Source organism: Paramormyrops kingsleyae, chromosome 7 (assembly GCF_048594095.1).
Source record: "Paramormyrops kingsleyae isolate MSU_618 chromosome 7, PKINGS_0.4, whole genome shotgun sequence".
NCBI classification, from domain to species: Eukaryota; Metazoa; Chordata; class Actinopteri; order Osteoglossiformes; family Mormyridae; genus Paramormyrops; species Paramormyrops kingsleyae.
The window spans coordinates 33,108,886-33,135,769 of NC_132803.1; the positions used below are offsets into that span (position 1 = coordinate 33,108,886).

At 43.3% G+C, this 26,884-nt stretch overlaps 1 protein-coding gene and 1 long non-coding RNA gene across 6 annotated transcripts; both read right to left on the bottom strand.

Moving 5' to 3' along the window:
• Positions 1 to 554: 554 nt before the first annotated feature.
• Positions 555 to 23,159, bottom strand: marchf3 (E3 ubiquitin-protein ligase MARCHF3). Of its 4 annotated transcripts, XM_072714779.1 has the most exons (7): positions 22,932 to 23,159; positions 22,221 to 22,409; positions 14,956 to 15,023; positions 11,293 to 11,558; positions 6,442 to 6,643; positions 4,100 to 4,309; positions 555 to 3,656 (listed from the first exon to the last, which is right to left on the bottom strand). In XM_072714779.1, the coding sequence occupies exons 4-7, from the start codon at positions 11,499 to 11,501 to the stop codon at positions 3,498 to 3,500; spliced, it is 780 nt and encodes a 259-aa protein (XP_072570880.1). In that variant the 5' UTR covers positions 11,502 to 11,558; positions 14,956 to 15,023; positions 22,221 to 22,409; positions 22,932 to 23,159; the 3' UTR covers positions 555 to 3,497. The 4 variants fall into 4 exon arrangements, with proteins under 4 accessions (XP_072570880.1, XP_023701073.1, XP_023701071.1 ...); XM_023845305.2 differs by lacking the exon at positions 22,221 to 22,409; XM_023845303.2 differs by lacking the exon at positions 14,956 to 15,023 and having other exon boundaries at positions 22,932 to 23,158.
• Positions 23,160 to 23,331: 172 nt separating this feature from the next.
• LOC140592036 (uncharacterized) lies at positions 23,332 to 25,102 on the bottom strand. Of its 2 annotated transcripts, XR_011992265.1 has the most exons (4): positions 24,846 to 25,102; positions 24,214 to 24,334; positions 24,014 to 24,070; positions 23,332 to 23,563 (listed from the first exon to the last, which is right to left on the bottom strand). It is a non-coding gene; the product is annotated as an uncharacterized lncRNA (long non-coding RNA). The 2 variants fall into 2 exon arrangements; XR_011992264.1 differs by having other exon boundaries at positions 24,214 to 25,102.
• Positions 25,103 to 26,884: the final 1,782 nt, after the last annotated feature.

The window sequence follows — 26,884 nt, forward strand, 5'->3', positions numbered from 1 at the left end:
TGATTTTCTTTAAAAAAAAAAAACACCCAAGCGGTACTGCTTTTATTAGATAGGGGGCAGCATCTGCTGTCTGATTAGGGGGCGCTTGTGAATAATTTAAAATTGCATCAAAAAGTAACTTAAGTCTGTCTTAACTCATGGCAATCATAATTTAATGTTTAAGGGTGGAGGGTTTGCTATATTTCTGTAATGACAAATGAGTGACCACATGAAATACTTGGATTTCAGTTCTCGTGTGTGTGTGTGTGTGCACACACGCACACTCCTGAACAAACTGCTTGTATGATTGAAAACAATATTCTGGAAAAGAATGCAGATAACACACCCAGAATTCAGTGACTTGAGTTTGAGGATATAGAGCACAATGGGTCTCAAAGGGGAACTAGAAAACCCTACTGTTGAACTTGTGCTGAACTTGGTTTTAAAAGCCCATAGGCGGTAGCTTAATTTTTTCTTACTACTAGATATTAAGATTACAAGTTAGTTTAGTTGTATAACATATATATATATATATATATATGTGCCATGCAACAGTGTATGAAGGATACCAGAGGTTTGACCAGAGGGTTTATTGTACATTTAGAAGCAGCTCATCAGGGCAAAGCTGAAGGTGTTGCAAAAAAGTCGGCTCTGTGGTCCAAGTACAACTAGGGAATTTAACCCCTAAATAAGAATTTTCTTCTTAATGAACCAAACGGTAGCTGCATCATCAGAAATTTGCCACTGAGGGTAAAAAAATCGATAGCACCTCCAAAAATACCCCGAGGACAACTCCGATTCTCCTTGCCGAAAGAAGAAACACTAGAGTGATATAGATTACAGACATACGATCAAGGCTGACAGAAAGAAGTGTGAAATTAATCAATACAGACACAATAGGGGAAACTCAGATTCGTTCAAAATCCAAACCAGAACACGTACATAGCAAACGAAAGCTGCTGCATACAATCCTTCATTGTGTAAACATTGAAACAAAACGTCCGCACTGAAAGTCTAGTGCTGTATTTTCAAAATGCGATGTTGGTGCCCTTTTGGCTTTATGTCGCTGCATTCACAGCATGAATCTTTCGTACTTTCACGGAGGTTCCTTAAAATCAGCCGTAAGTGTGCCAGTGTCGCTTCTTTACGATGTGGACGCGTCATTATGTCTTTAAAAATAAACATGTCGATGACATTCAAGTACATTTTACTAGCCCGTCGAGCGGCTAGTAAACAGCTCCAATCATAACACACCGCAACAAATAGTGTTTCATAAAATACTGAGTTTCTGTGGGCAGGTATTCTCCATTATGGCACTTAAAACGCCGCCGCCAAGCTTTGAAGATCACACGGCTAAAAAATGTATTTTTTTTGCGAGGTTAAGGAACTGATCAACGCTGTTTCGGGCATTTGTTAAATTTCTAGCTGGAAAAACTGATATGCCCTCCCCAGTGTCAAATTTACAGCTTTAAAGTGTTTTAATCTGTTTTTAAACAGCGTTCCACTTAAAATTACATGAATTTTAATTCATGGTTTGGGGCAATAAACTCAATCCAACCTTGGGACGTTTACTCTCCATGCATATAATGAATATGTGCAGATTGGTTTTAGTTGGCCTATGCCAGTAATGTGTGTTAATTTAGTGTACTCAGCCAAATTAATATAGAGGAGACCGTGATTTTTTATATATATATATATATATATACACTCACCTAAAGGATTATTAGGAACACCTGTTCAATTTCTCATTAACGCAATTATCTAATCAACCAATCACATGGCAGTTGCTTCAATGCATTTAGGGGTGTGGTCCTGGTCAAGACAATCTCCTGAACTCCAAACTGAATGTCAGAATGGGAAAGAAAGGTGATTTAAGCAATTTTGAGTGTGGCATGGTTGTTGGTGCCAGATGGGCCGGTCTGAGTATTTCACAATCTGCTCAGTTACTGGGATTTTCACGCACAACCATTTCAAGGGTTTACAAAGAATGGTGTGCAAAGGGAAAAACATCCAGTATGCGGCAGTCCTGTGGGCGAAAATGCCTTGTTGATGCTAGAAGTCAGAGGAGAATGGGCCGACTGATTTAAGCTGATAGAAGAGCAACTTTGACTGAAATAACCACTCGTTACAACTGAGGTATGCAGCAAAGCATTTGTGAAGCCACAACACGCACAACCTTGAGGCGGATGGGCTACAACAGCAGAGGACCCCACCGGGTACCACTCATCTCCACTACAAATAGGAAAAAGAGGCTACAATTTGCACGAGCTCACCAAAATTGGACAGTTGAAGACTGGAAAAATGTTGCCTGGTCTGATGAGTCTCGATTTCTGTTGAGACATTCAAATGGTAGAGTCAGAATTTGGCGTAAACAGAATGAGAACATGGATCCATCATGCCTTGTTACCACTGTGCAGGCTGGTGGTGGTGGTGTAATGGTGTGGGGGATGTTTTCTTGGCACACTTTAGGCCCCTTAGTGCCAATTGGGCATCGTTTAAATGCCACGGCCTACCTGAGCATTGTTTCTGACCATGTCCATCCCTTTATGACCACCATGTACCCATCCTCTGATGGCTACTTCCAGCAGGATAATGCACCATGTCACAAAGCTCGAATCATTTCAAATTGGTTTCTTGAACATGACAATGAGTTCACTGTACTACAATGGCCCCCACAGTCACCAGATCTCAACCCAATAGAGCATCTTTGGGATGTGGTGCAACGGGAGCTTCGTGCCCTGGATGTGCATCCAACAAATCTCCATCAACTGCAAGATGCTATCCTATCAATATGGGCCAACATTTCTAAAGAATGCTTTCAGCACCTTGTTGAATCAATGCCACGTAGAATTAAGGCAGTTCTGAAGGCGAAAGGGGGTCAAACACCGTATTAATATGGTGTTCCTAATAATCCTTTAGGTGAGTGTATATATATAGCCTGGACTCATATGTGTGTGTGTGTGTGAGGGGGGGGGTTGTTGGTGTTTTTTTGTGTTTTCCTGTGTTTAGTTTTATTTGGTTTGATGTGGGGGGGGATATATATATATATATATATATATACACACACACACATCTGCCTGAAAAAAACTGCTAAGAAAACTGCTGTAATGATCATGAATTTCTTTAACAAAAATTTCTGCCTAGTCTCAGCTTTGGAAATTGAGTTGTTAATATCTGATTTAAAACAAAAAAACAAATTCAATAGAAAATTGTGTTTTTTTCTGTCTTAAATGCACATAAATCTTGGCTTTAGTTGGTAAACTCTGACACTGCAGCCCTTTTGACAGCACAAACACTGAAGGACAATTTGTGTCACTTTACAAATTGCACACGTTACAGCCTCATGGGAATTCGGAGTCCTGTGCTCAGTGCACCAGTCAGGAGAGACAGTCTTCATGCTTCCAGACATATACGTATGCAGATTGACACGTCCTGCTGTGGACAGTCCATTTCACAAAAGTCAGCGTCCTGCATCGTCCATGATAGCTGAAAGTGGATTCACCCCCCTTAGCTGGACCTCATACGAGTGATTCCTTGGAGTGACGCTTTACTGGGGGTGGGCCAACCAGGGACTGCTGTGTCAGGGCCTCACCATGTGACCTGGGCAGCACAAGCACCACTCTCTGATTGGTTTGCCGCCATTCGTTATACAGCCGGCAGTGATACCTGAGTGACACCTGGGGGAAAGAATAATATTGATTCAGGAGTAGCCCTCCGATCCCATAGATGCAGTGTTGCCCAATCGAATTCTTGAGGTGCTGCAGTCAGTCCACATTTTTGCTCTCTCCCAGCTCCCAGCCAATCTAGATCACTGTTCGCCTGGTATGGGTTTATTGGGAATTGGGAGGGAGCAAAAATGTGGACTGTCTGGGGTCCTCGAGGACTGGATTAGGAAAATACTGCCATAGAGGAAGGCCGCCCATCCATAGTCCTAAGGGGGTACAGTCAAACTCTGCTCTTAATGGCTTTGTTGGAGAAATGATCTTTAACAATAAGTCACCTGGTATTTTAGGCGTTACAGGGCTATAATTAATAAGAAGTCATAGTCCTACAAAAGTCAGCCTTTGGGGATCCAGGTTTGAGGTTCAATTTGGTACGTGAAGTGATCTGAGGAACCTACCAGAGTCCAGAAGAGGTAAATGGTAAAGAGAGCGACGGTGAGAGCGATGAGGCCCATGGCCTCCAGCCGGCTGGAGAATTGCAGGTGGTCCACAGCCCCCCGCAGGCAAAGCCAACCCGAGATGGTGGCCAGGGGCGTGATGAGCAGGAAGCAGACCATGTCGCCAAAGAGCGTCCTCCTCTCCTGCTGCAGCCCCGGGTTGCGAATCCACTGCGGGGCAAGTCGGGGACAGGTTGGGCTTTCGCTTGGTGAGGCAAGTCAAGGCTAGTGGGCTTCATTTTCATGCCATGCAGATACAGGTACACAGTGGCTGGAAATAGCTTTTCCCCCAGGACCAAGGTGTAATATAGAAACCGACAGTGACAGGATGAGGGCTTTCACAGGACTTAAAGTACAAAACACATGACAGTGCGAAACAGGGGGGCTGGACACAATGGCTTATATACATATGTGTTTCTAGATAATAAGAAATACAGCAATCAATGCCAGTCTGGGAAGGGGAGGGGGACCAGTGGTATATTCACACCTGTGATTTCAGATACTCATTCAAGTGCCATACAGCAGGCTTACTGCTCCTCTTCTGAGCATTTCAATCCTAAAACACAATCCTGACTGACAACCAGTCAGCCTGCCCCACACTGAAACTCAAATCTTAAAATTTGGACTGGATTAATTAGGACTTTGTCATCCTGCTCATTTGACTTGCTCTGCCGGCCCCTGGAGGATGGGCTCCCCCTTTGAGTCTGGTCCCTCCCAAGGTTTCTTCCTTCTAGGGAGTTTTTCCTTGGCACTGTCGCCTCTGGCTTACTCACTGGGGGCTTTGGCCAGGGATAATGTAAAGCACTTTCAGACAATGTAATGCTGTGAAAATGCGCTATACTAATAAAATAGAATTGAATTAAAAACCATTCTGGGGCTGCCTTCTTAATAAATATAAGGGTGATCATAATGGCTGATGCATTTGGGCGTTTTTCTTAGGAAGGCCTCGATATGTTCCACAATAATGATGGCGGACACCAGAACCCCAACCTGGCATTTAATCTGATAAGAAGCCAGTGGAATAAAGGGAGTTATCGTATCGCTACTCTGGGCTGATACTGATGTCCTGGGAAATGGCACATAAACAGATTAAGAGTAAAGTGTATCACTGCACTGGGTGTAAAAGTAAGCCTGCAAGCAGCTCTGAGACAGGAAGTTTAGTCGGGAGACTGATCCTGTCTGCGCTTTCATAAATCAAATTACTCCTCTGTGGCCTAATGCATGGAGGATATCTGTGTCCGTTTCTCCTTTATCAAGCGGATGCTCTGGATGGATTCCCAGGCCACCGAGCAACCTTCTAGTGAACAGAGACAGGCTGATTACCAGCAAAGCCAATGCAGAACATCTCTCCCAGTTAATTAAAAATGACACCTTTGACAAATGACCAGTTTTCCCTCAGGATCTTCAGATCCTCAAAACGCAGCTGTGGGATAGTCCTGCAAAGGTCACGGTTCACAGTGGAGCAGAAGAGGGACCATGATCCGTACAGAGGGGCCACACTTATCATTAGCCAATACGCTAACACTTCACTTGACAGGGTATTACTTAGTAATACCTCAGTTACTACTGAAGTACAAATCATGAACAAATCCTGAACAAATATAGTCTACTTGAATTAAAAGATTAATCACGGTTAATTAATCATCAGTATTTCACTTATATTATTCATCACATAGTTCTGTAGTAACTCCACTGCTGAGTAAGTCCACTGCTCATGTGACCCCATCTCTGTGTACACACAGAGCTGTGAAGATCAAAGTTCAAAGTGGATGCTATGGCACGCTATGGAATTACGGTGCATTATTTATCCATTGTGAGTGCGGCCACATCTAGATATGGACAAGAAATGACTACACTGTGGCAGCGGCAGCCTTCGGTTATACAGCGCCAGTCAAACGTGTGGACGCACCTACCCATAGAAAGGTTTTTTGTACTATTCTCTACATTTTAGAATAATTATAAAGACATAAAAACTATAAAATAACATATATGGAATTATGCACTGACCAAAGAAGTATTTTAAATACTTAACTACTGTGTTTAGGTCAGGTGGGCAGGTCATGTGATGCAACACTATCGCTCTCCTTTGTAGGCAGTTTGTCGTGTCCAAACTTTTGACTGGCACTATACTTACAGAAATGGAACCGGGCTGTGGTGAGAATTTGGACATTGAATCAGGAAGGTGTCCTCTGTTTAGGGAGATGCTGCAGCAACATTAATGGAGAATCCTTCTCCAGTGTGCTATTTTACCACTGGCCACCAGGCGGACAGGTGAGCTGGGGGTAGGGAAGGGCAGTGCTCACCTCCAGCAGAGGCCGCGATTTGCGCTTCACGCTAAACTGGAAGTGGCAGAGCTCGCAGAAGCTGGAGCTGGACGAGGACAGCCAGTGCTCCAGGCAGCTGCGGTGGATGGTGCCCAGGGTGCCGGCACACTCACAGGGGGACAGCAGCTCCTCCTGGGCACTGCCCTCGTGGCAGATCCTGCACATGGGCCTATCCGCTAGGCTGCAAGAGACAGGGGTGGGAGTGAAGGATGAAAGATTCCCAGCAAAACGAAGCAGTCGGAGAGAGGAAACATGTTTTGAAATGGACAAAAAATGTCATTTTTTACGTATCACATAAATGAAACTTGGAAAATGCATCAAGAAGTAATATTCTTGCTTATTCATTCATGTCCATGTGAAACTGCATTAAAATACGAAGTTATTCAAGAATTCCTTCTCACACATCTCTAGCAGACTTGCATTAAAATGAGCATAGTGAAGTTATGGCAGCAGTACGGTGAGTGAAACAAGTCAAAATGAAACACAAGGGACAGAAAGGCATCGTGCAGGAATATCTTGTCCACTCGAAAAAATCAGAGCTACTAATGAAAATGAACATAAGGAGGCGGAGCTGTGCTCTGGCAAGGTGCGATTTGGACATAAGGAGGCGGAGCTGTGCTCTGGCAAGGTGCGATTTGGACATAAGGAGGCGGAGCTGCGCTCTGGCAAGGTGCGATTTGGACATAAGGAGGCGGAGCTGCGCTCTGGCAAGGTGCGATTTGGACATAAGGAGGCGGAGCTGCGCTCTGGCAAGGTGCGATTTGGACATAAGGAGGCGGAGCTGCGCTCTGGCAAGGTGCGATTTGGACATAAGGAGGCGGAGCTGCGCTCTGGCAAGGTGCGATTTGGACATAAGGAGGCGGAGCTGCGCTCTGGCAAGGTGCGATTTGGACATAAGGAGGCGGAGCTGTGCTCTGGCAAGGTGCGATTTGGACATAAGGAGGCGGAGCTGCGCTCTGGCAAGGTGCGATTTGGACATAAGGAGGCGGAGCTGTGCTCTGGCAAGGTGCGATTTGGACATAAGGAGGCGGAGCTGTGCTCTGGCAAGGTGCGATTTGGACATAAGGACGCGGAGCTGTGCTCTGGCAAGGTGCGATTTGGACATAAGGACGCGGAGCTGCGCTCTGGCAAGGTGCGATTTGGACATAAGGAGGCGGAGCTGTGCTCTGGCAAGGTGCGATTTGGACATAAGGAGGCGGAGCTGCGCTCTGGCAAGGTGCGATTTGGACATAAGGAGGCGGAGCTGCGCTCTGGCAAGGTGCGATTTGGACATAAGGAGGCGGAGCTGTGCTCTGGCAAGGTGCGATTTGGACATAAGGAGGCGGAGCTGCGCTCTGGCAAGGTGCGATTTGGACATAAGGAGGCGGAGCTGCGCTCTGGCAAGGTGCGATTTGGACATAAGGAGGCGGAGCTGTGCTCTGGCAAGGTGCGATTTGGACATAAGGAGGCGGAGCTGCGCTCTGGCAAGGTGCGATTTGGACATAAGGAGGCGGAGCTGTGCTCTGGCAAGGTGCGATTTGGACATAAGGAGGCGGAGCTGCGCTCTGGCAAGGTGCGATTTGGACATAAGGAGGCGGAGCTGCGCTCTGGCAAGGTGCGATTTGGACATAAGGAGGCGGAGCTGCGCTCTGGCAAGGTGCGATTTGGACATAAGGAGGCGGAGCTGTGCTCTGGCAAGGTGCGATTTGGACATAAGGAGGTGGAGCTGCGCTCTGGCAAGGTGCGATTTGGACATAAGGAGGCGGAGCTGTGCTCTGGCAAGGTGCGATTTGGACATAAGGAGGCGGAGCTGTGCTCTGGCAAGGTGCGATTTGGACATAAGGACGCGGAGCTGGGCTCTGGCAAGGTGCGATTTGGACATAAGGAGGCGGAGCTGCGCTCTGGCAAGGTGCGATTTGGACATAAGGAGGTGGAGCTGGGCTCTGGCAAGGTACGATTTGGACATAAGGAGGCGGAGCTGTGCTCTGGCAAGGTACGATTTGGACATAAGGAGGCGGAGCCTGGTGGGTTGAGCCCTGTATCTAAGTTTAGAGTGGGATTGCTGCTGTACCCCGAAGACGTGCTGAACCTGAGCTAATTTTAGGCTGCATCAAATGACAAAAACTGTCAGCTACTGTTTATTTGTATTAAAATATACACAACAATACATAAGAGCTGCAGGAGCAAGGAATGAAGCCCACAAGACATACAGAATGAGAGATAACCCAAAATGTGATCTAGTGAAGATAAAAATCACGCATGTCACCGGGAGGCAGCTAAATTTACATTAAAATGTCAGTTTATATCATTATTAGATACAAATGCTGATGCCTGAGGATCTTTCTGGAACTGAATAGATTGCAGAGTCCAGTTTTTTTGCTATTTTTTAAATGCTAATTATGCATTTTGTGCTGACATTCATACACATATACATGACATATTACAAAAGTTAAAATTCACTCAGAATCTGAAATTTTAAAATCATAAAATATTGTTGGGTGGCTCAGTGGGTAACGCTGCTGCCTCACAACTTTGGGGTTTGGGATTTGAAACTTGCCCTGCATGGAGCTTGTCTGCTGGCAGTGCCTGAAGTGGACTGGTACCCACCGGGAGCAGCTCCTCTCAATGTCTGCTGGCATCGAACAACAAGGGAAGCACTAGCACCTGTTTTTCCCCACTTCAATCTCCTGGCATCATGTTGGGTTCCTCCCACAGTCAGTGATGTATGCAGGGGTGGGGCCACATGGGCACCGGCCCCAGCTGAAAGCTAATTGGACGTTGTCCCCTGTCACTCACCGATTCAAAACACATCATGTGCTATGGTCAGCCCCACTGTATGAATTATGGTCTCTCTTACGCTCCACACCTTAATTGCCTCTGGCCCACAGTCCAAAACTAATGGGCTAATGGGCATCTCTAACATGTGTATGTACTGTAAACGACCAGCATCCCATCCAGGGTGTGTATTGCCTGGAAAAGGCTCCAGCAAACCTGACCAGGATCACTGATCAGAAGATAGATGGATGGAAAAATGTTGCTCATTAGGTTCTGCAGAGATAAGCTTACAGTCATTCACTTTGAATGTAGTTACAATGACACGGAATATTTCAATTGTCGGGTCTTTGTGGATTCATAAAGATTGTTATAATCTCATATACTCTATTAACTTGACATTTGTGGAAGGCTTTTTGCTTTCATCTACTATATGGAGAAAAGTAGTGTCATTTATCAGCTTGTATGTGGTAGATAATCTTCTGAAGTGGATTATTTAGTCTGGTCCTTCGTCTCCGCACTTTGTCCAAAGCGAAACCTGACAAACTCTCGAGCGGTAGATAAGGAACTTGAAGAAGACAACAAAATGTGGGCTTTTGGAAAGGACAATCCAAGACTATCTTCCTCAGAAACAACCAAAAATATCCTTTGCAGAAAGGATTAGATCCATCACCATTGTATTTATGAAGGTACTGACAAAAAACAAATGTTCAGTAAACAAAACTGTGCGCCGCTACATGACGAATGGGAAAAAACATTGGGCCTCATTGTCATTCTTCCCATGTCCCATGAAACTGTGAAAATGTCGACTATACAAACTGCTCTTAATTTCACTTTCTGTTCCTGCAAATATACAGTCTGAAGTTAAATGTGTTTTGATTATCTGTGGTATTAATCTGGTGATCTTAGTTACGGTAAAAAGATCAAAAGCATTTCTCAACCATATCTGCAACATGACACATAATTTAGAAAATAATTCAACAAAGTGTGCTTCCGCTGACATTTTCATCTTTTATTTATGACTCTATTCTTTCTGAAGGCATATTTGTGTTGAGTGTTGCCTAGCAATCAGCAGTTGTTGATTTGAGTTCTTGTTGGGATTAAATATTAGTCATTCCCCCTTTTTTTGCATGCCGATCATCTGCTATTTGGCAGCCAGAAAATTTGGTCGATTTTCGCTGTGACACCAAGACTCAGTTGAAATTTGGGAAAAGAGTAAAGACTCAGCCCCTCAGGGTGAAACCGCGCCACAGCTGACTAACAGGCCACCCCCCTGAAAAAGCGATTACACAATGCATCTGACACGGCTTTGCACGGCTTGGCAAGGCAGCCACTATTCTGAAGCCTCCCTTTGTGCGGAAAAGCGAGGGAGAGGTCTGGGCAGGCCCACACAAAAGGCGTCCTCACGCATCACAGAGCACCATGTGACGCACGCCAATCAGATCGGCCACACAGAGGGCCGCGCCCGCATCTTCCCAACCCCCAGTGTTACTCAGCGGGTTGCCCCCATAATCCTCCGGGGCTGAGCCTGTTTCATCAAATCCACCATCCGGCTATGCCTTTCCAGAAAGGTTTTAATAGGGCACATTTTTTTCTCATTCCCAGTTATTCACCAGCATGGACGGATACCCAATAAACACATGAACGGAAAAGTAGCTAGCATTATAACAAGTAGCACAGCCTGTTCTAATAAACCTTTAATGACGAATATTCCATTTGTAAATGTACACTGCTGACATCACCATAAACAGAATTCCTAACACTGGACTTCGGTTATTAATTTTAATGCAAGTCTTAACTAAGACTCTTTCCAGTTTAGGCTTGAACTTTTTAGAATAAAGTGGGTATGAAAAATGGATGGATGGATGGATGGATTTTGCACAAACAGGAAAGACGGACTTTAAGTTAAATTGTAAATTATCCTGCTTGATTTAACTCAACAAACTTGACTAAGGCAATAAAGATGTCAACATTCTTTAAACTCGCTTTGTTATTCCTCTTCTTTCACAATCACATCTTCGCACGGGAGTTAGGGCGGGGCCTACCACCACCACCGCCACCGCCCTTTCCCTTCCATACCTCGCGGCGAGAGATCCCACTATCAGGGGCAGCGCCTCCTTGGCGGCCCGCTGCATTGCGGGCGGCCTCGGTCCATTCACTAGCGCGCTCCCATCATCCGTCATCTTTCCCAGGAGGGCGGAGTCTGAGCAGTCAGAACGGACTGTGTGGGAGGAGCCTAACCAGTCCGATGGGACCTCGGGAAGTTGGCTGCGCTGGTAGGTTGTCATGGCAGCTGATGGCAATTGCTGGGCTCCGAAGGCACTCAGTCACATGGCATTTCGGATCTGGGGACAAAAAATAAATTCCCTAATTTTTCTATATGACATCATTGGTTGCACAAGTTTTGTTTGTTTTGTTTGAGTTTTGAGCAGTATATGAAATGAGTCATCACCAATGCTAAAACTAAACGCACACTAAACATCAGTACATCATCCAATCATTCCCCTCTTGCAGCCCCCCCCCCCTCCCTCGCCCCAAGGAACCATTTCCCAGTAGGACCAGACCTGTCACTGTTAAACATCTTGGCGCATGTGCTTTCAAAAACATCCCCGCGGGAAGAAGAAACTGCAGAAACTGCCCTGCTTGAACACGTCAAAATATCAGCACCGTTCTTATATAACCATGTAGCATCATTGGTGCTGATTGTTCCTCTCATACCAAAGATGCTTTGTCAGTTTTACCTTACTGTTATCACCTCTGTCATTTAGTAAATAGGTGTATTAAATAAGGATTTATTGCCTTAACCAGGTAGTTTGTAAGCTTGTTATTATTGTGGTTAAATCCTATAGTTGAGAGAGTGATGTCACCATTGGCCCTTGAGAGGGATCCTTAACTCCAGCTCCAGCAGTCAGTCGAAATCTCTTTCTCTCAAAGATGTGTGACGCTTTGGCTAAATAAATAATAGGTTAACGTATGTTTGATTTTAACTGCCTGCAAATATCCATTGGTGACACATTCGTTGACCCCCAAGACAGCAGCCAATGACACTGTGGTCTGTAGCGTGTTGGAATGGCAGGTAAGGTTTGCCTAAGTGTAGGCAGGTGTGACTGGCGGCTGTGACCACAAACGACTTAAAAACAGACCAGAAACACTATTCAGTTTAAATCAGTAGAGTAAAATTAAGAATTGTGATTAACCAACCTAGTTAAATTGAGTGAACTGTACCAACACCACTAAGCACCCTACAACTGTCTAGTAGGAATGTATTCAGAGTTGGGGCAAGTGAACAGAAGCCCCCCAGGGGCTGATATGGAGTCCTCACATCCAACAGGGTTCCGTGGGAATGCGAAGGACTGAGATTCCACCCCTTATGCAGGGTTCAAACCATCATCCATCAACAACCACACTGCATGGGCAATTATGGTTATGTGCAAGTTACTGCAACAGGTAACACATTTTTATATGTATTTGCCAGACTTAGTAGTCATTTATTTGCCTGTACATTTTATGGCTGAAGAACAACCATATTTGTAACCGTTTGTCCAGAGGAGGCACTGAAGGGCACGTGCAGTTTGCCTGAGGAGATAATTGCTCATTCCTATGACACTGTTTGTCATGTGACAATTGCAGCATTTTAGATTGCGCTGTCTCCATTGTGGGTTTTCAAAGCTCCTTGTTTGGCACTTTATAACTTCCACATGATGCAGGAACACCACAAGCATACTGACCAAGTGACACGTCCTTCTATGAGTTCTCTACCTCCTGAGCCTAAACTGTTTTGAAAGGGGTAGGGGGTCAGGTTTCAGTCCCCCTTAAGTTTCTGTCCCCAGCACAGCTCTCTCCCCAGGGGCTTGGGGCATTCCTGTGTCTTGTAATAGAAAGAAAAAAACAATTAATCACTGAATTGTTTTGCTTATTCACAGCAGGAGACCACATGCTAACTGGCTTAGACTAAACACAGCTGTCCTGTGTGGCTATCCGTGTCACAATTCAGCTACTATCCGACACCACAGCACGGCGACCCTCGGTTAACAGCCACAGTAAGAGGCACTATTCACGGAGCACCGACACACAGCCACTACAATGGGCGCGACTTGTGACGGCTCTGCGCCTGTCATTTAACGAACAGCCCCCAGTCAATCCCGCAAAACTCTTTACACCAGCGATGGTGTAAGCATAGTTTCCATTAAATTATTCATTTTAACAAACATTTACAAACAATCCGTGAAACTAAAACGTGGATTTTACTCTTATAAACTACGCCGCGGAATTAACAAATGTCATGTAAAGTTGAGAAATCAAAGGCACGGAAACATTCATGCAATTTGTCTTTCGCAACGCGAGGCATCCTTCATATCGCACACGCGGTTAAGTGGCTTCATTGTAACTGCTAAACATCTTCTAGGGCTCCCCCACAAACATCTCCCTCCCTATGACCCAGGTTTAAACCTTTCATCGCCCCGTAACTCTCCCCGACCGCGGATCAGATTAAGCGGCGCTAAAATTAAAACCGCTATAATCTAGGCTCCTCATAACGAGGTAAACGGAGTGAAAACCGAACCGGGATCGCCTACGCGCCCGCAAATAGCACGCGATTCGGAGCCGGGAGACGGGCAGAGACGCCGCCATCTGCCATACAGGGCGCCGTATTCATAAGTTTGGGCAAGGGGATTTTTTTTAAACACCAGAAGACAAAGTGACAAGACAAGGTCTCATTAATTATTTACACTGCGTATCAGATTGTACACTGCTGCCCTTTATAGAGGGCTGAAAATAAAGGCTCCTGGTACTGCAAGGAAGCCCAGTCCCGCAAGTAAGAGGCCGTGTAAAGTAGGAGGGCGGGGGGGCACTTTCTCATACAGCTGGAATTTATTAACACACGGAGGTCATCGTATCATTAATTATTCAGGCCCTGACAACATATCCGTTATGTATCTTTGCATTTGTCATCACCAGTTACGAGTTTCATACAAAACTCTAGGTCACGTGTTTTGTTTTTTTTCTTCCAAGTAAAACGCATTGTTGCACCTGACGGCATATTTCATTTTGAAATACCAGTTCTGTTCTGAAATACCATTAAAGGTCCCATTACAAATATGCTAATTACACGAAGCATTCCAAAAATTTTTCCCAGTACCAGTCTCACTGGGAGGGCATATGGAGTTTGTGCCAGTGCTTTTAAAAATAACTTAAAGTGTCTCAGTCAACTATTTAAATCATCAGACTGGTTATGCTGTAGTCCTCTAGTCCTTTTCTCCACAGTAAGGACTCTCCAGGCAGTTACTGATGCACCGATAAGCTTGTTAACACCCATGCTAACGCAGAGCATCAATGTGTGCGTTTAGATAAAAAAAAAAAACACGGCTACACCTCTTTCCTGTTATGTAAGAGGAAAAAAACATGCCCTCCCTACCCTCTCAGACATGACATAGCGCAATTCAAATCCTCACTTCCTCTGCACTCATGCATCCATCTGAAACCCATTGCAGGAATCGATTATTTGACCACTTGGGATTGGCCAGCTCATTGACCACAGATGCCCAAAGCAGATCATATATGATATTTACTACAGTATCTCTTCTGTGGCCTTATGGCTTTTGTTTCTACATGAATTTTTAAAAATAAAAATATATTTTGAAGAGCTCCTGTTCTGTCTGTCTGTGGTGTTTGAAATTCAACATTTTGGGAAGGACAGTATGTATAAATGGATTTAGTAAGATAAGGATGGCATGACGGCCTCACATCTGCAGAGCTGGCTTGCATGTTCTCCTTGTGCTATACGGGCTTCTGTCAGTTACACCAGATTCCACCTGCAGTCCAAGAACATACAGTTAGCTGAACCGGTGTTTGTCAATCGCTCACAGTGCGTGACACCAAACAGAAAAAGCAGTTGCACGATGAATGGATTAACTGAATAAATTGAATATAACTAAGTGCCAAAAAAATAGATAATCTTATTTATTAGAAAATATTCCAGTGGGCTAGTCAGCATTTGACCTCGGGGTACATCACGACATCACTGGAGACAAGTGGTGCAGTGATTGTTATTTAGAGACTCATGGACAAACACCTCTCATCCCACGAGTCGCTCCGACAGACCAAGCCACCTGTTCGACACAGCTGTAGGAGCTCCATGGGTGGGGGAGGGGAGGTCATAGTTTTAGGTTTCAGTCCAAGCACCTTCATCTCCACCAGCCTGTCAGCTTCTTTGCAGGTCTACAGGTCTCCCGCCAAGGCACCGAAGACCATGTTGCTCTTATTTCTGGTGAATCATTGGAAGCTCAGCCAAGCAACCCAGTAGTATTGAAATTGGCTCCTTAACAGTTGTATGCTTGTGATGTGCTATCTGCCCAACTTGTATGTTGCTCTGGGTAATTGCATGCGTCTGCTAACTAAACGCAAACTGTGAGTTTTCTCCACATATGTTTAGGAGAAAGGAGGCCTCCTTCTTCATCCACCGAGACCAGACCATCACTGGGAACAAAATACACCCAGTCAAAAAAAAAATAAAAATACAGACACAGCAACTGCCCGCTGGAGTGACTGAGCCTAATCCCATTTGTCATCCCGCATGGATCCTCAGCACGCAGCTCTGCCGGGAAAATCATTTCTGTCCTTGCCAGGTGGTCATGCTCTAAGCGAAGTCCCTGCTGCTCCTCTGCAGAAGGCAGAGCCACGATAACAGATGTGACTGACGATGTTATGCTGCAGCCATAACAACCAGACCATACCCTACACATCACAAGTCACCCCAGATATGAGTTATTGTTTAGCCTATAAACCCATCACCCAGAACCCAAACCCTAACACACAGACACTTTGTGCTACATGGCCTGAATGACACAGAGTTTGGAATTAAGCCCTCCTATCTTTCTAGAAATGTATCCATCTTCTAACTACTAATCCTGCTCATGGTTGCAGGGATATAGCTCTGGTGCCTATCCCAGAATGCACAGGGCACAAGGTAGGGGTATACCCTGAACAGGATGCTAGTCCCTCACCTGGCACAAACAGGCACAATCACACTCTTTGGGAAACCAATAAGCCTGCATGTATGTATGTATGTATGTATGTATGTATGTATGTATGTATGTATGTATGTATGAATGTATGTCTATCTACGAGCAGGAACAGAAGGGAGTATCTGGCATTCTCAGCTTAGTGTTTCATCTTTCTGTCTGCTTTAAAATGACTGGCTTGCAACTGAAACTTTACCTTTTAAATGGAGGAAGGATAGAGGACAGATCCTACAAGTTTGAACTAGAACCCAATTTTTCCTGAAACCACTTGTCTTACATGTTGATTATAACCTTCTTAACCACACACACTAGTCAGCCTGCTATAAATAATATTTGAAAACTGAAGGAGGGTTATGTTAGCTGAAAGCCTGAAGACAGGAACATAATGTGAAAGCACTATTTAATTCAGTTAGTTATCTAGAATATATAACTGTCTGTAAAGCTAGATGCAGCAATTGAGCTAGCACTAAGAACAAAGCGCTAAAACGATCTGCTAAGATCATGTAACAACAAAGGATCTCGCACCAACCTACAAAACTGCCTTAATCTCAGTAGATTTTTTTGTCCTTCTATGATTCAATCTTCACTCAGTCACACCGAAATGATTCTTAGGCTCCTCGCTACAGTTAGCAAAACTTGGGTGCTGCCAGTCATCACTTAAAATCAGGAGGATTCAGTGAAAAGCCAACAAAGGAAGTGAACAGTGTCTGGCTGTTGTTTTAGTTTGGAATTCAGACTATTGCAGTCCCACAGGCCAAAAGTGCACTTTTATATGCAATAAAGCAGCAGTTCTTTCATGAAAAGAAACTGTTTCCTACATAACAAAACAAATAATACAAAATATATTTCCATCCATCCATCCATCCAGTACAGGGCTGTGTGAGAATTCTATATTTATTCCAACTTCAAATGAATCACCATGGACTTTGATTCAGCTCTTCTCAGTCCATCATAACACATTTATAACCTGAGACATTGAAAAAGCAAACAAACACCCCCATCATAAAAAAACAGACAGAGCTCCCCTCTGTTTTTGCAGATGTCCCTGAAGTGGCCTGTGCTGAGGGACATCCAAAAATCCTGCCCTCCTCCAGAAGAAAGCAGCCACATGGATGCTTCACAGGCAAAGGCCTCTGCGAGAGCTAGCTGGGGTTTGCTTTGCGGGCTCCCGTCGCATTCCCCAGTCCTCCACACCGTGGGAAAGGGACCACCAAAACTTAAAATTAGCAACCCCCCCACCCCCGCTCAGCAGACAGGCCATCTCCACGGCCCAAGCCGACCACATAGAGGAGCCTCTTCCCGTTTTTATTCCCGGCCACATGTGCTCAGCGCTGACTCCAGGCTACCCACTGATATTGCTGGGGTGGGTGGGGGGGGGGGGGGGACCACGGACGGACGGGCCTTAGATGCACACACTTGTGGGAATCAGCTGTCCCACAGCGTGGGGCCCCCACAGCTACACTCCCGACGCTGGACAGTACGAGTAAGTCTCCCACACTCCGTTTTAGGGAAAAAACATGAATTATACACATGATCAAGGAACTGAATTAAAAACCCCTTCAATTTACTGAGCTTGAAAGTTCTTATTTTTTCTACCCTTAGGATGAACCGATACCAGAGGAGGGGATCAGATTATAATCAGTTTTACAGGAAAATGATCAACTACCCTAGTATGACTACTCTTTACAAGTCACAACAGTCTCCTACAAAGGGTCCAAACAGAGTCGCTTACAAAGCGGGCCTAATTTTTCCATTTACACAAGAGAAGCTTCACTTAGTCATTACAGTAACCAGTAGCCTTTAATTACATTCTGGGCTCCACATAACAACTCAACCTAATAATGTCTAAATATGATTGCATATGGATCAAATTTTATAGACCATTTCCTAACTTTCTTTTTCACTAGAAAATAAGCCTCTGTTTGGGATTTCCCCCCCCCCCCCCCCCAAATTAGACCTTCAAATTACTTCCACCTGGAGGATTTTTTTTTTAGGATCAACCATAAACCTTCTGTCAACAAGCTGAAAGAAATTTCTAAGAAAATGTTGATTTCGTGGTACTGATCCCGCTCCAAAGAGGTTTCTCTCTCAGTAGGAACCCGGGCCTGATTCAGTGGCACACGGCAGTGTGTGTTCGGCTTGCGGCCGAGACGTGTGACGAATGTAAACAAAGCAAAGCAATGGCCAGTGGTTTGGGAAAATTCCTTATCTAATGTTTTCACTCAGCGACACCAACCCAAATAAAGGATTAGCTTTCTAGGTAAGCTGACCTTCTCTCTGTCTTTCCTAGTTTATGCTTTTCATTGCAACACAGTATCCATCTTGATCTTCTATGAAACGACTGATTCATAAAACGTGGGCATCAGTGGATTTTTTTGACAAGCATGGGGTATTTCCTTTGCACTCTCATGCTTATCTTCCTCACAGCTGTACCCAAGCATTCCTTCAGCCAATCTGAAGGCAGTGTTGAAGTACTGTTACTGTGCCTCATGAATCCGAAGTCCACACCACAAAGGTCTTCACCATGGTGGTATTCATAGGGGTGATGGATAGAGATGCCCAGCAGGCAGGTTGGATCACAAAGGACGACCGTGACTGCGCGTGCTGGAGGGGGAGGGTGCCCACACCACTCCGGGCACTCCGCCAAAATCCCAGCAAGGCATCCGACAACTGCCCTGTCCAAATCCAGCTGCCCCGAGGGTTTTAATCAGGTGACAGCGGGAGAGTTTTGGGGCTGTGTTTTTCTCCCCGATAAATGTGGTCTTTTCACCATGCCGTGCTAATCCCCTCTTCACGGGTCCGTCAGTAATTTAAATTGCAGGATTCCAGAGACCTCTGCAATTAATCGTTTTGGAAACAATACCCAATGAACGCAGGACCCGACGTGCCCTCCTGCGTTCCGTGAGTGATTTTATGACATGTATGTCCCCAAGCCAATGAGGCCTTTAACATGTAAAACCACCAATGAAAGTCCACTTTTAAAGCTTCAAAGACATAATAAGAAGCAATTTCCAACTATATGGGAAAAGCGAATTCACTGCCCGGTTGAAATACTGTGATTTCCACTGTGGCACAATCACTTATATTTTAGTTGCCATGCAGCTTCTAGTAGCCCACACCAGCGAAAAGTATCTGCTGCATATTTATTTGTAACATCCCTAGAATCTTGTTATATTGCATCCTGATCAATTCCTAAATGGAATTTCTCTTTGACTTATGGATGTTGTCAATGTTGCAGTTGTTGTAGTACAGTAGCAGGGACAATGTGCTATAAAAATGGTGCCGTCCTTCAGATGAGATATAAAACCAATATCCTGATTCTCCGAGGTCATAAAAGATCCCAGGGCAATTTTCGAAGGGAGTAGGGGTGGTACCCTGATGTCTTGGCTAAAATTGTCCACTGTGGCCTTATCAGATATGACCTCCTAATCATCCCCTATATCAAATCAGTGAAATCTCTCCTAGCTCTTCACCATCATAGCTACTGTGTGGTGAGCATGCTGGTGCAAAATGCCTGCCGTTGCATCATCCAGATGGGTACTACATGGTGGTGGTTGAAGTGACTCTCCAATGGTTCTATAAAGTGCTTTAGGTGTCTTGAAAAGTGTTCCATAAATGTAACATTCATTCATTCTTTCATTCATTCTTCCACAGAGTGATGTGTTTACCAGTTCCATAATGTAACAATTAGCACTCTTAATCAAACAATCTGAGTTCAGATCTCAATGGAATTTTTGTCCTGGTTTTCCAGCTGATCCATGCTTTGGGTCAGGGTGTACCTCAGTAGGTTTGAGGTCTGAGCCTGTATCTTGTAGGTTGTGGGTTCAAATCCTGTGACCAGCAGAATATCCACTGAGCCCTCAACCCCTCCTGGTACAGGGGTGCTGGGTGTTGTCTGACCCTGTACGTTGGCCTCAAACTTGTATGCTGCTTTGGATGAAAGTGTCTCTAAATAAGAAATTAGTGAATCTAAGATAACCTTGGTAAAAGTAAAAGAATGTTTTCAAGGGAGGTTACCGCATGCTTGGAAGATCACCAACCAGTTCTAGCCATTATCTAGCCATCGCTTTGTGTTGTGCTTCTGAACATTGTGATGTATTTACATAGTTTTGCTATTTATTTGCTAAGTTTCACATAGACACGCGAAAAAAAAAATTACTGTAAGATAACAAAAGTTTCATAAACAAAAAACTGCAGTTATATCTGTCAAAGGGTTAATTAACTTATTTGAACTTCATAAATGATCTCCTTTGTGTGCTCCTCAATGTACAGACACAGAAACACATTACGACCTGTTACGTTGTAAGTAAATTGTGTGTCTTACATAAATATATATAAATTGCAAAAGTAGGTGCAGCAATTGCAGACACTTCAAATGATAATAAACCTATATGGAAGGTAAATAATGCAAGTGGACAAAGTGGTGTAACAACTCTAATGTAATCTGCTCTAATGACAGCACTATTTATAGAACCAGAAGACACTGAAAACTGGCGAGGGACCACTGTGGATCATAATGAAACCTCCCCCTGACACAATGGATTGTGCAGAATGTGGAAATACTTAGCGGTGTATCTGAAGAACATTCAACAGATTCAATGGAGTCCACAGCAGATTAAAAATAGCCTCACTCAAATGAAATATCCAAATGAACAAGATGCAGAATGACCTCCTCCTGATTTCAGTGTTTCCTGTTTTCCATCGCCTTACTGAATGCAGGCTATCTTCCAAAGCAGTGGATTTCCACAAAGCATTTTCAGCTTACTATCCTCCGCCAAACCAAGTAGCAACATTTTTTTTCTGCCATCCCACGAGGTTGTAGGTGAAATGTGGATGCTTGGCTGCAGAGATATGAAACCTAACAGGCTTCTGGGAATGCTTGTTTCTCCATAGTAGGGATGAGTTCAAGATCCCGTACAAACCCCTCCTAACTCAAGAACATCATTCAGCAAAAAAACATCTTTACAAAAAAGATTTTTTTAACCCTGAACCACATCTACCCAAACGCAAGAACTGATAATGTCCTTGAAATGAGTCTGCAGAGGACCCTGTATGCTGCTGATAAATGGAAAACTTGAGTGGCTGCCCAACTGTACTGAGCACATACAGCCTGTGATCATCTGACTGTGAGGTCATTCCCAGAATTTCGGTCTTATTGCGTGAATTCCGAAAGTTAAAAACATGAAATCGGAACACAAAGCCGGCTTTGTGTTACAGATGACGAACACAAATGGCTCATCATCGCTGTCATGGGCTACTGACATGCACGGTATACATCTCTGGGTGATTATATTGTTAACGGAAAGCCAGTCTCTACCAGCCTTGAGTAATCAGTAAACGTTAACACGATCCGCTGGATTCTGACACCCTGCTATACAACACGCTAGACCTATATTACGAGGAAACACTAAGAAACTGGACAGCATTAACATATTATCCCCCAAAACAGATCGTGTTTTATGAGGATACACACGTACGACAGTTATACAAAGAGAGAAGCACTCGATCCAAGAGTGGCACGGCATCAGTTTAAATTTAGCTCCTGAAGTGGGTAAATTTGTTTGCATACAGCAGCAAGGAGCTTAAAGTGTACAGATACAATACATGCACACTGGGCAAAAACTCGGGAAAAAGTTCAAAACAATAGGCTATATACATAGGCAAACGACATTGTGCAATTTGTACATAAATATGAGCTAATATAAGACGCGTATATGTTAGATTTTACATAATAAAACTCCCGTGCTATGCTTTAAAAAAATATTTGCTGCCCTGACATGTCTTGCGGCTGAAAGTAATGGTTGGCACATCGGGAATCACTGTTAAATTTATGTTCTTTGATTACATTAATCATATGAATACTGAAACCAATTTTTCCATTCGTTACCTAAGAACCAACTCATTCAAAGTATTTGACGTAGTACAGCTCCCCATTGATTACATTATTATTAATATTTTTTCTTGTTTCACATCTCCTTATAAAATTACCTAAGATCCGTTTCCTTCATTGACAGCAGAATTACCCGTAAGGAGGATGTCTTTAGAGAAACTGGATCATCATTCCGGGAAGTCCCGTACCATTCAGCATTGCTCCAGTCCCCCTGCCATCTCATTTCCCATATTTCACACGGTGTCGGACATGCCTTGCTAACAGTGACATCAAGAGAAGCCGCCAGGCTAATAGGGCAGTGAGACAAAAAATAACAGCTGTTTGAAATGACAACTGCATGGCCTTACTAATCAACATACTGGAACAAATCTGTTTAAAAAAATCTACCTCAGCATTAACACGACGTGCACATGGGAACAACAAATAATATCAGTTTAAATTAGCCAGTATTCTCTATTAAAAAAACTACTACAAATTTAATGAGAACTTCACTGTTACCCTTTAGTGTTACCGCTTTTAAGGTCACGGAATTCATTAATACAACTGCCCCCAAAACAGCCATTTTACATGAACAGCATAAATGACATTTGTACAGGCAAAAAAGTGAAATAACAAAGATCCAAATTAACCCTGACATAGTGTTCCTGGCCAAATTATTATGATTATTTTTTATTCCCCGTGAAGTATAAAAGAGGGTCGAAATGCATTGATAATCTTTCTTCTTGGAGCTGGATCTTGGAGAACATTTACAACTCAGTAGGCCTATTCTGTAATTAATGAAAATATAAATGAGCAGATTTTTTGCTTACCTGTGAGTTAGTTCCCTAAAGCAGTTGCTCGGAAATATGCTTCAGCACCGACCATGTGTAATATCACTCACAGATGGGTGGAAAACGCTCCTGCTCTTTTCCTTGCTACCGAGAATAACACGGCAACTTGTCGACTCGGTAAGTCAGCTGTTTAATGTGGGCTTGTCTACCAGTTTAGCGTTTAGCTAGCAGCCAATCAGCTGAACACATAGGAAAACTTATCGCCCACAACAGTGCAGGGGAATACGGTGAATAAGCGAAAATCTCCCAGCCTAAGGTGTGAGTGCGCATCCTAGTGGATGTATTTTACATTTCTCAGGCGGGGGACCGACTTTCCTTGTATTGATGTGTAGTGGAATGCAAAGGCTGCAGGCGATCGTAGATAATGCACTAAAGCAAATTTCAAACACAAAAGTTTTATTGTCACGGATTTTAACGCGCATTGCTCTTTACTCAATGCCACTTTGGAGCGTCTTCTCGATTTTCTCCAATCGCTTCTCCAGGATGGCGGTGTTCACTCGATGCATCATGAGAAACTGCCCATTCAGGTGAAAGACAGGGATGTCAAACTTGTACCTGTCGAGCCACATGCTGTTTTCCGGTAAAGTGATGTCCACCTCCTGCAATAGAAACTAACACAATGTTCAGCTGCTTTGGGGAAGAGACACTGAAAGCAAGCAAGCCGGTCAGGTCATCCGAGCAAATAGATCAAAGTTAATTTTTGGAGGCCACGTCAAAACAAAATTTGGTACGCCTAACAGTAACATTTGAGGGGGCCCAAGTAATTTAGTAGTTCGGTTACTACTTAAGTACAAATTATGAACAAATACAGTAGCTGTATAAAATAGGCTACATGAACTGTTACGACTGATTAAGGATGAACAGACATGGGATTAGTACGTAGCCTAACTAACTGGCTAATTATTACATTAAGTGGCCTATGAGTGCACTAGGCCTACTAGACAATTTGTACCCCATCTTGTGAAGTGTTACCGAACATTTCCAACAAACGATAAGACACGGTAATGTTCGTAATCACAATTCTGAGTACAATTTTTAACATTCACGTTTGAATGTCTTACTCTGTGTTTATACGGCTCAAGGTCTTGCTTCGCTTCATCGCATAAAGGACAAGGATCCTATAAACAGAAGTGTTAAAAAGCAAAAACCCACAATTAATGCAAAAACGGACATTTATTTTTTACCCTCGGATTTTTGTGTGAATATACTTCCACTGAATTTATTCCCAGTTTCCGCTGATGTAAAACATCTGTATAATTACCTTGGTGAAAAGCGTTAAAACAGGTAACGGTTTCTGTGAACAGGACCTCATTCTGAGGAAAAAGGGACGAAAATACGCAATCTGCTGCAGATGTTTGTGTGTTAACCAGCGCATTTTTAATCTGTGAGGGAGAAATAAGCAGAGAGATTGAATTAATTTGAACTGGATACTCCTTGCAGATAGAGTAGTTAATTATTTTCAACATATGTACCACATGTTTTTGTACCAGAATACAGCGTGTTGCCTCCCTTTGCCAGGTTTTAACTACTGAGTTTACATCGCTACACCCTCGCACCACAAAGGACCAAAAATGGAAATATTGCTGTGAAGCTATGTGGAAAGAAGCCGTGGTGTGTTTAAAGAAAAAGATTGGCACTCACACCGATGCTAGACGATAGTATGGAACAAAGACCAAGACAGATTTATACAAAATGTCACTGAATTATTATATTTCAAAAGCATCCGTTATCAATAAGATAAGTTAGCAGCAATTTGATTCAGATTTTGCTTCGACGTCAGAAGACCTTAATAACTGATACATACGTTACGGGGGAAAGTTGCTAAAGTTAAATCACCGTAAGTAGTGACTCCCACGGTTTATCTGCTATAGTGTGCTACAACGTAATACTTACGGATTAATGACAGACACTAGAGCACGTTTATGCCGACTCCCTCCCCCACGCAAATACTTCGCTGCCTATATTATTTTTAGATTTATATTGCGTATTAAGAAATCTATAAATAAGCAATGTTCTAAGTGTAATGGTTTTGAATATCATTGCAAAAACAACCTACGGCAGTATGGTTAATCAGTAAGCCACAGCAGTTAAATCGTCACCCTAATTTTCCAGAAAGCAACCCGACAAAAATCCCTGTACCCGAGCCGGAAGAAAGGTTGCGTTTAAAAAGCAGAAACAGATTGTATTTCCGGTAAATTCCAGAAAAAGATCCTTATGATTCGCTGTTCTGCTGTCAGTCAAACACAAAGGGACAGGCGGCAGCAGAGAGCGAGTCATATGGAGCGTGTATCGTGTAAATTTATCATATTTTCATATAGTATCCAGTTTTTTCTTTATTTGCCCTTGGATGAGTTTTCTCCGTTCTTTATACGGTGTTTAGCTTCCAGAGAAGCCTTCTCAATATAATACCTGACAGCTGGTTGTTGTGCTCAGTAGGTTAGACGGACTGATTTTGTCTCCAAGGGAGTAAATTTCTTTGTTAGCCACGTGCCTTTGTCTCAGCGCATTTTTGTGCCAGTTTTTGGTAGCACTTTACTTAAAGCACCCATGTGTAGTGCATTATAGATACATACATTTTTTATTTATTTCGGATCTGTAAATCGGTTCTTAAACACCGCACCTGCTAGGATGTGTGTGGTTATCTGCCAGGACCTGTTTTAGTTGAGATTAGCGAGGTTTGTTAAAAAAAAAAAAGTTAAGCCCAAATACACATTTATTTTACGTGATGTTACTTTTTTCAGTTGTTTAAATAATGTAAAATTGCAAATTGTTTTTAAAAAAATAGCGCGTGCCTAACGTCACCACTAAACGTTACTGCCAGCGAAGAAGAGTGCTAGCAGTGTTCGACATGGATCGCAAACGGTCAAAAGTGTGGCTTCAGTACACTAAAAAGGAAACGATAAGGCAGCGTGCAACATATTCACAAAATTGACAAGTTGCTCGAAGGGCTGTACATCCAACCTCACCAAACGTTTAAGGCAGCACGAGATCTATCTCAAAAAGTGCACAGTGTTTGATGTCTTGCAGTCTCCGAGTACGAGTAAGCCCTCTTAAGCTAGCGATATCACTACCAATCCGCAATCACGGAGTACTAGCCGCGACACACCATTCACGTTAGCAATAAAAGGAAACATGACCAAAGAAAAAATTGAGGAGTGTCAGAGCAATAACCGCATTTGTGGTGAAAGGTCTACATCCGTTTTCAGTTGTCGAATCTCCGTCATTTAGGTATGTATATGATAAAAACAAGCTTGTAAATTTTTTATATAATACTACTAACAAAAAATGAAAATTAATGTAATTTATGTTTAATCTATAATTGCAGGGAGATGACCAAAGCCCTAAATCCTAAGTACAGACCTCCCTCCAGAGACAACTTGTCCAATGTATTGATTCCTGCCTGGTACAAAATGGAAAAGGCAAATATTCTATCAGAGCTAAATAATGTTAGCAAAATTTTTTTTTTTTTTTTACCTTTCTGGAATCGAAATAGGGAATCGATAACAAACGGAATCGAATCGGAATCGAAAAAATTCAAACAATACACATCCCTAATTACAGTGGTACCTCAGTTCTCGAACTCATTAGAACTCGAATTTCTTAAAAGTCGAACCAACCAGTTCGAAAAAAAATTACCTAGCACTCGATCTGAATCTCAGAAGTCAAACTGTGAACGCTGACCTAAGATAACTTGTAGGCGCGGGGAAATGAGTCACGCAGCACGTCTCTCAGCGGAAACAAAGGGTAAAGCTTCAGTCTCAGCCTTGCATTAGCTGTGATAGCACCGTGCATGTTTACACTAACTGAATACATATATTTAGGCAGTGAAAATACATTTAGACAATAAAAGTATTATTATATAATAAAATACATTTAAAAATAAAGATTTCTTATTCATTATTTTAATATTAATAATAAACCATTAATACATT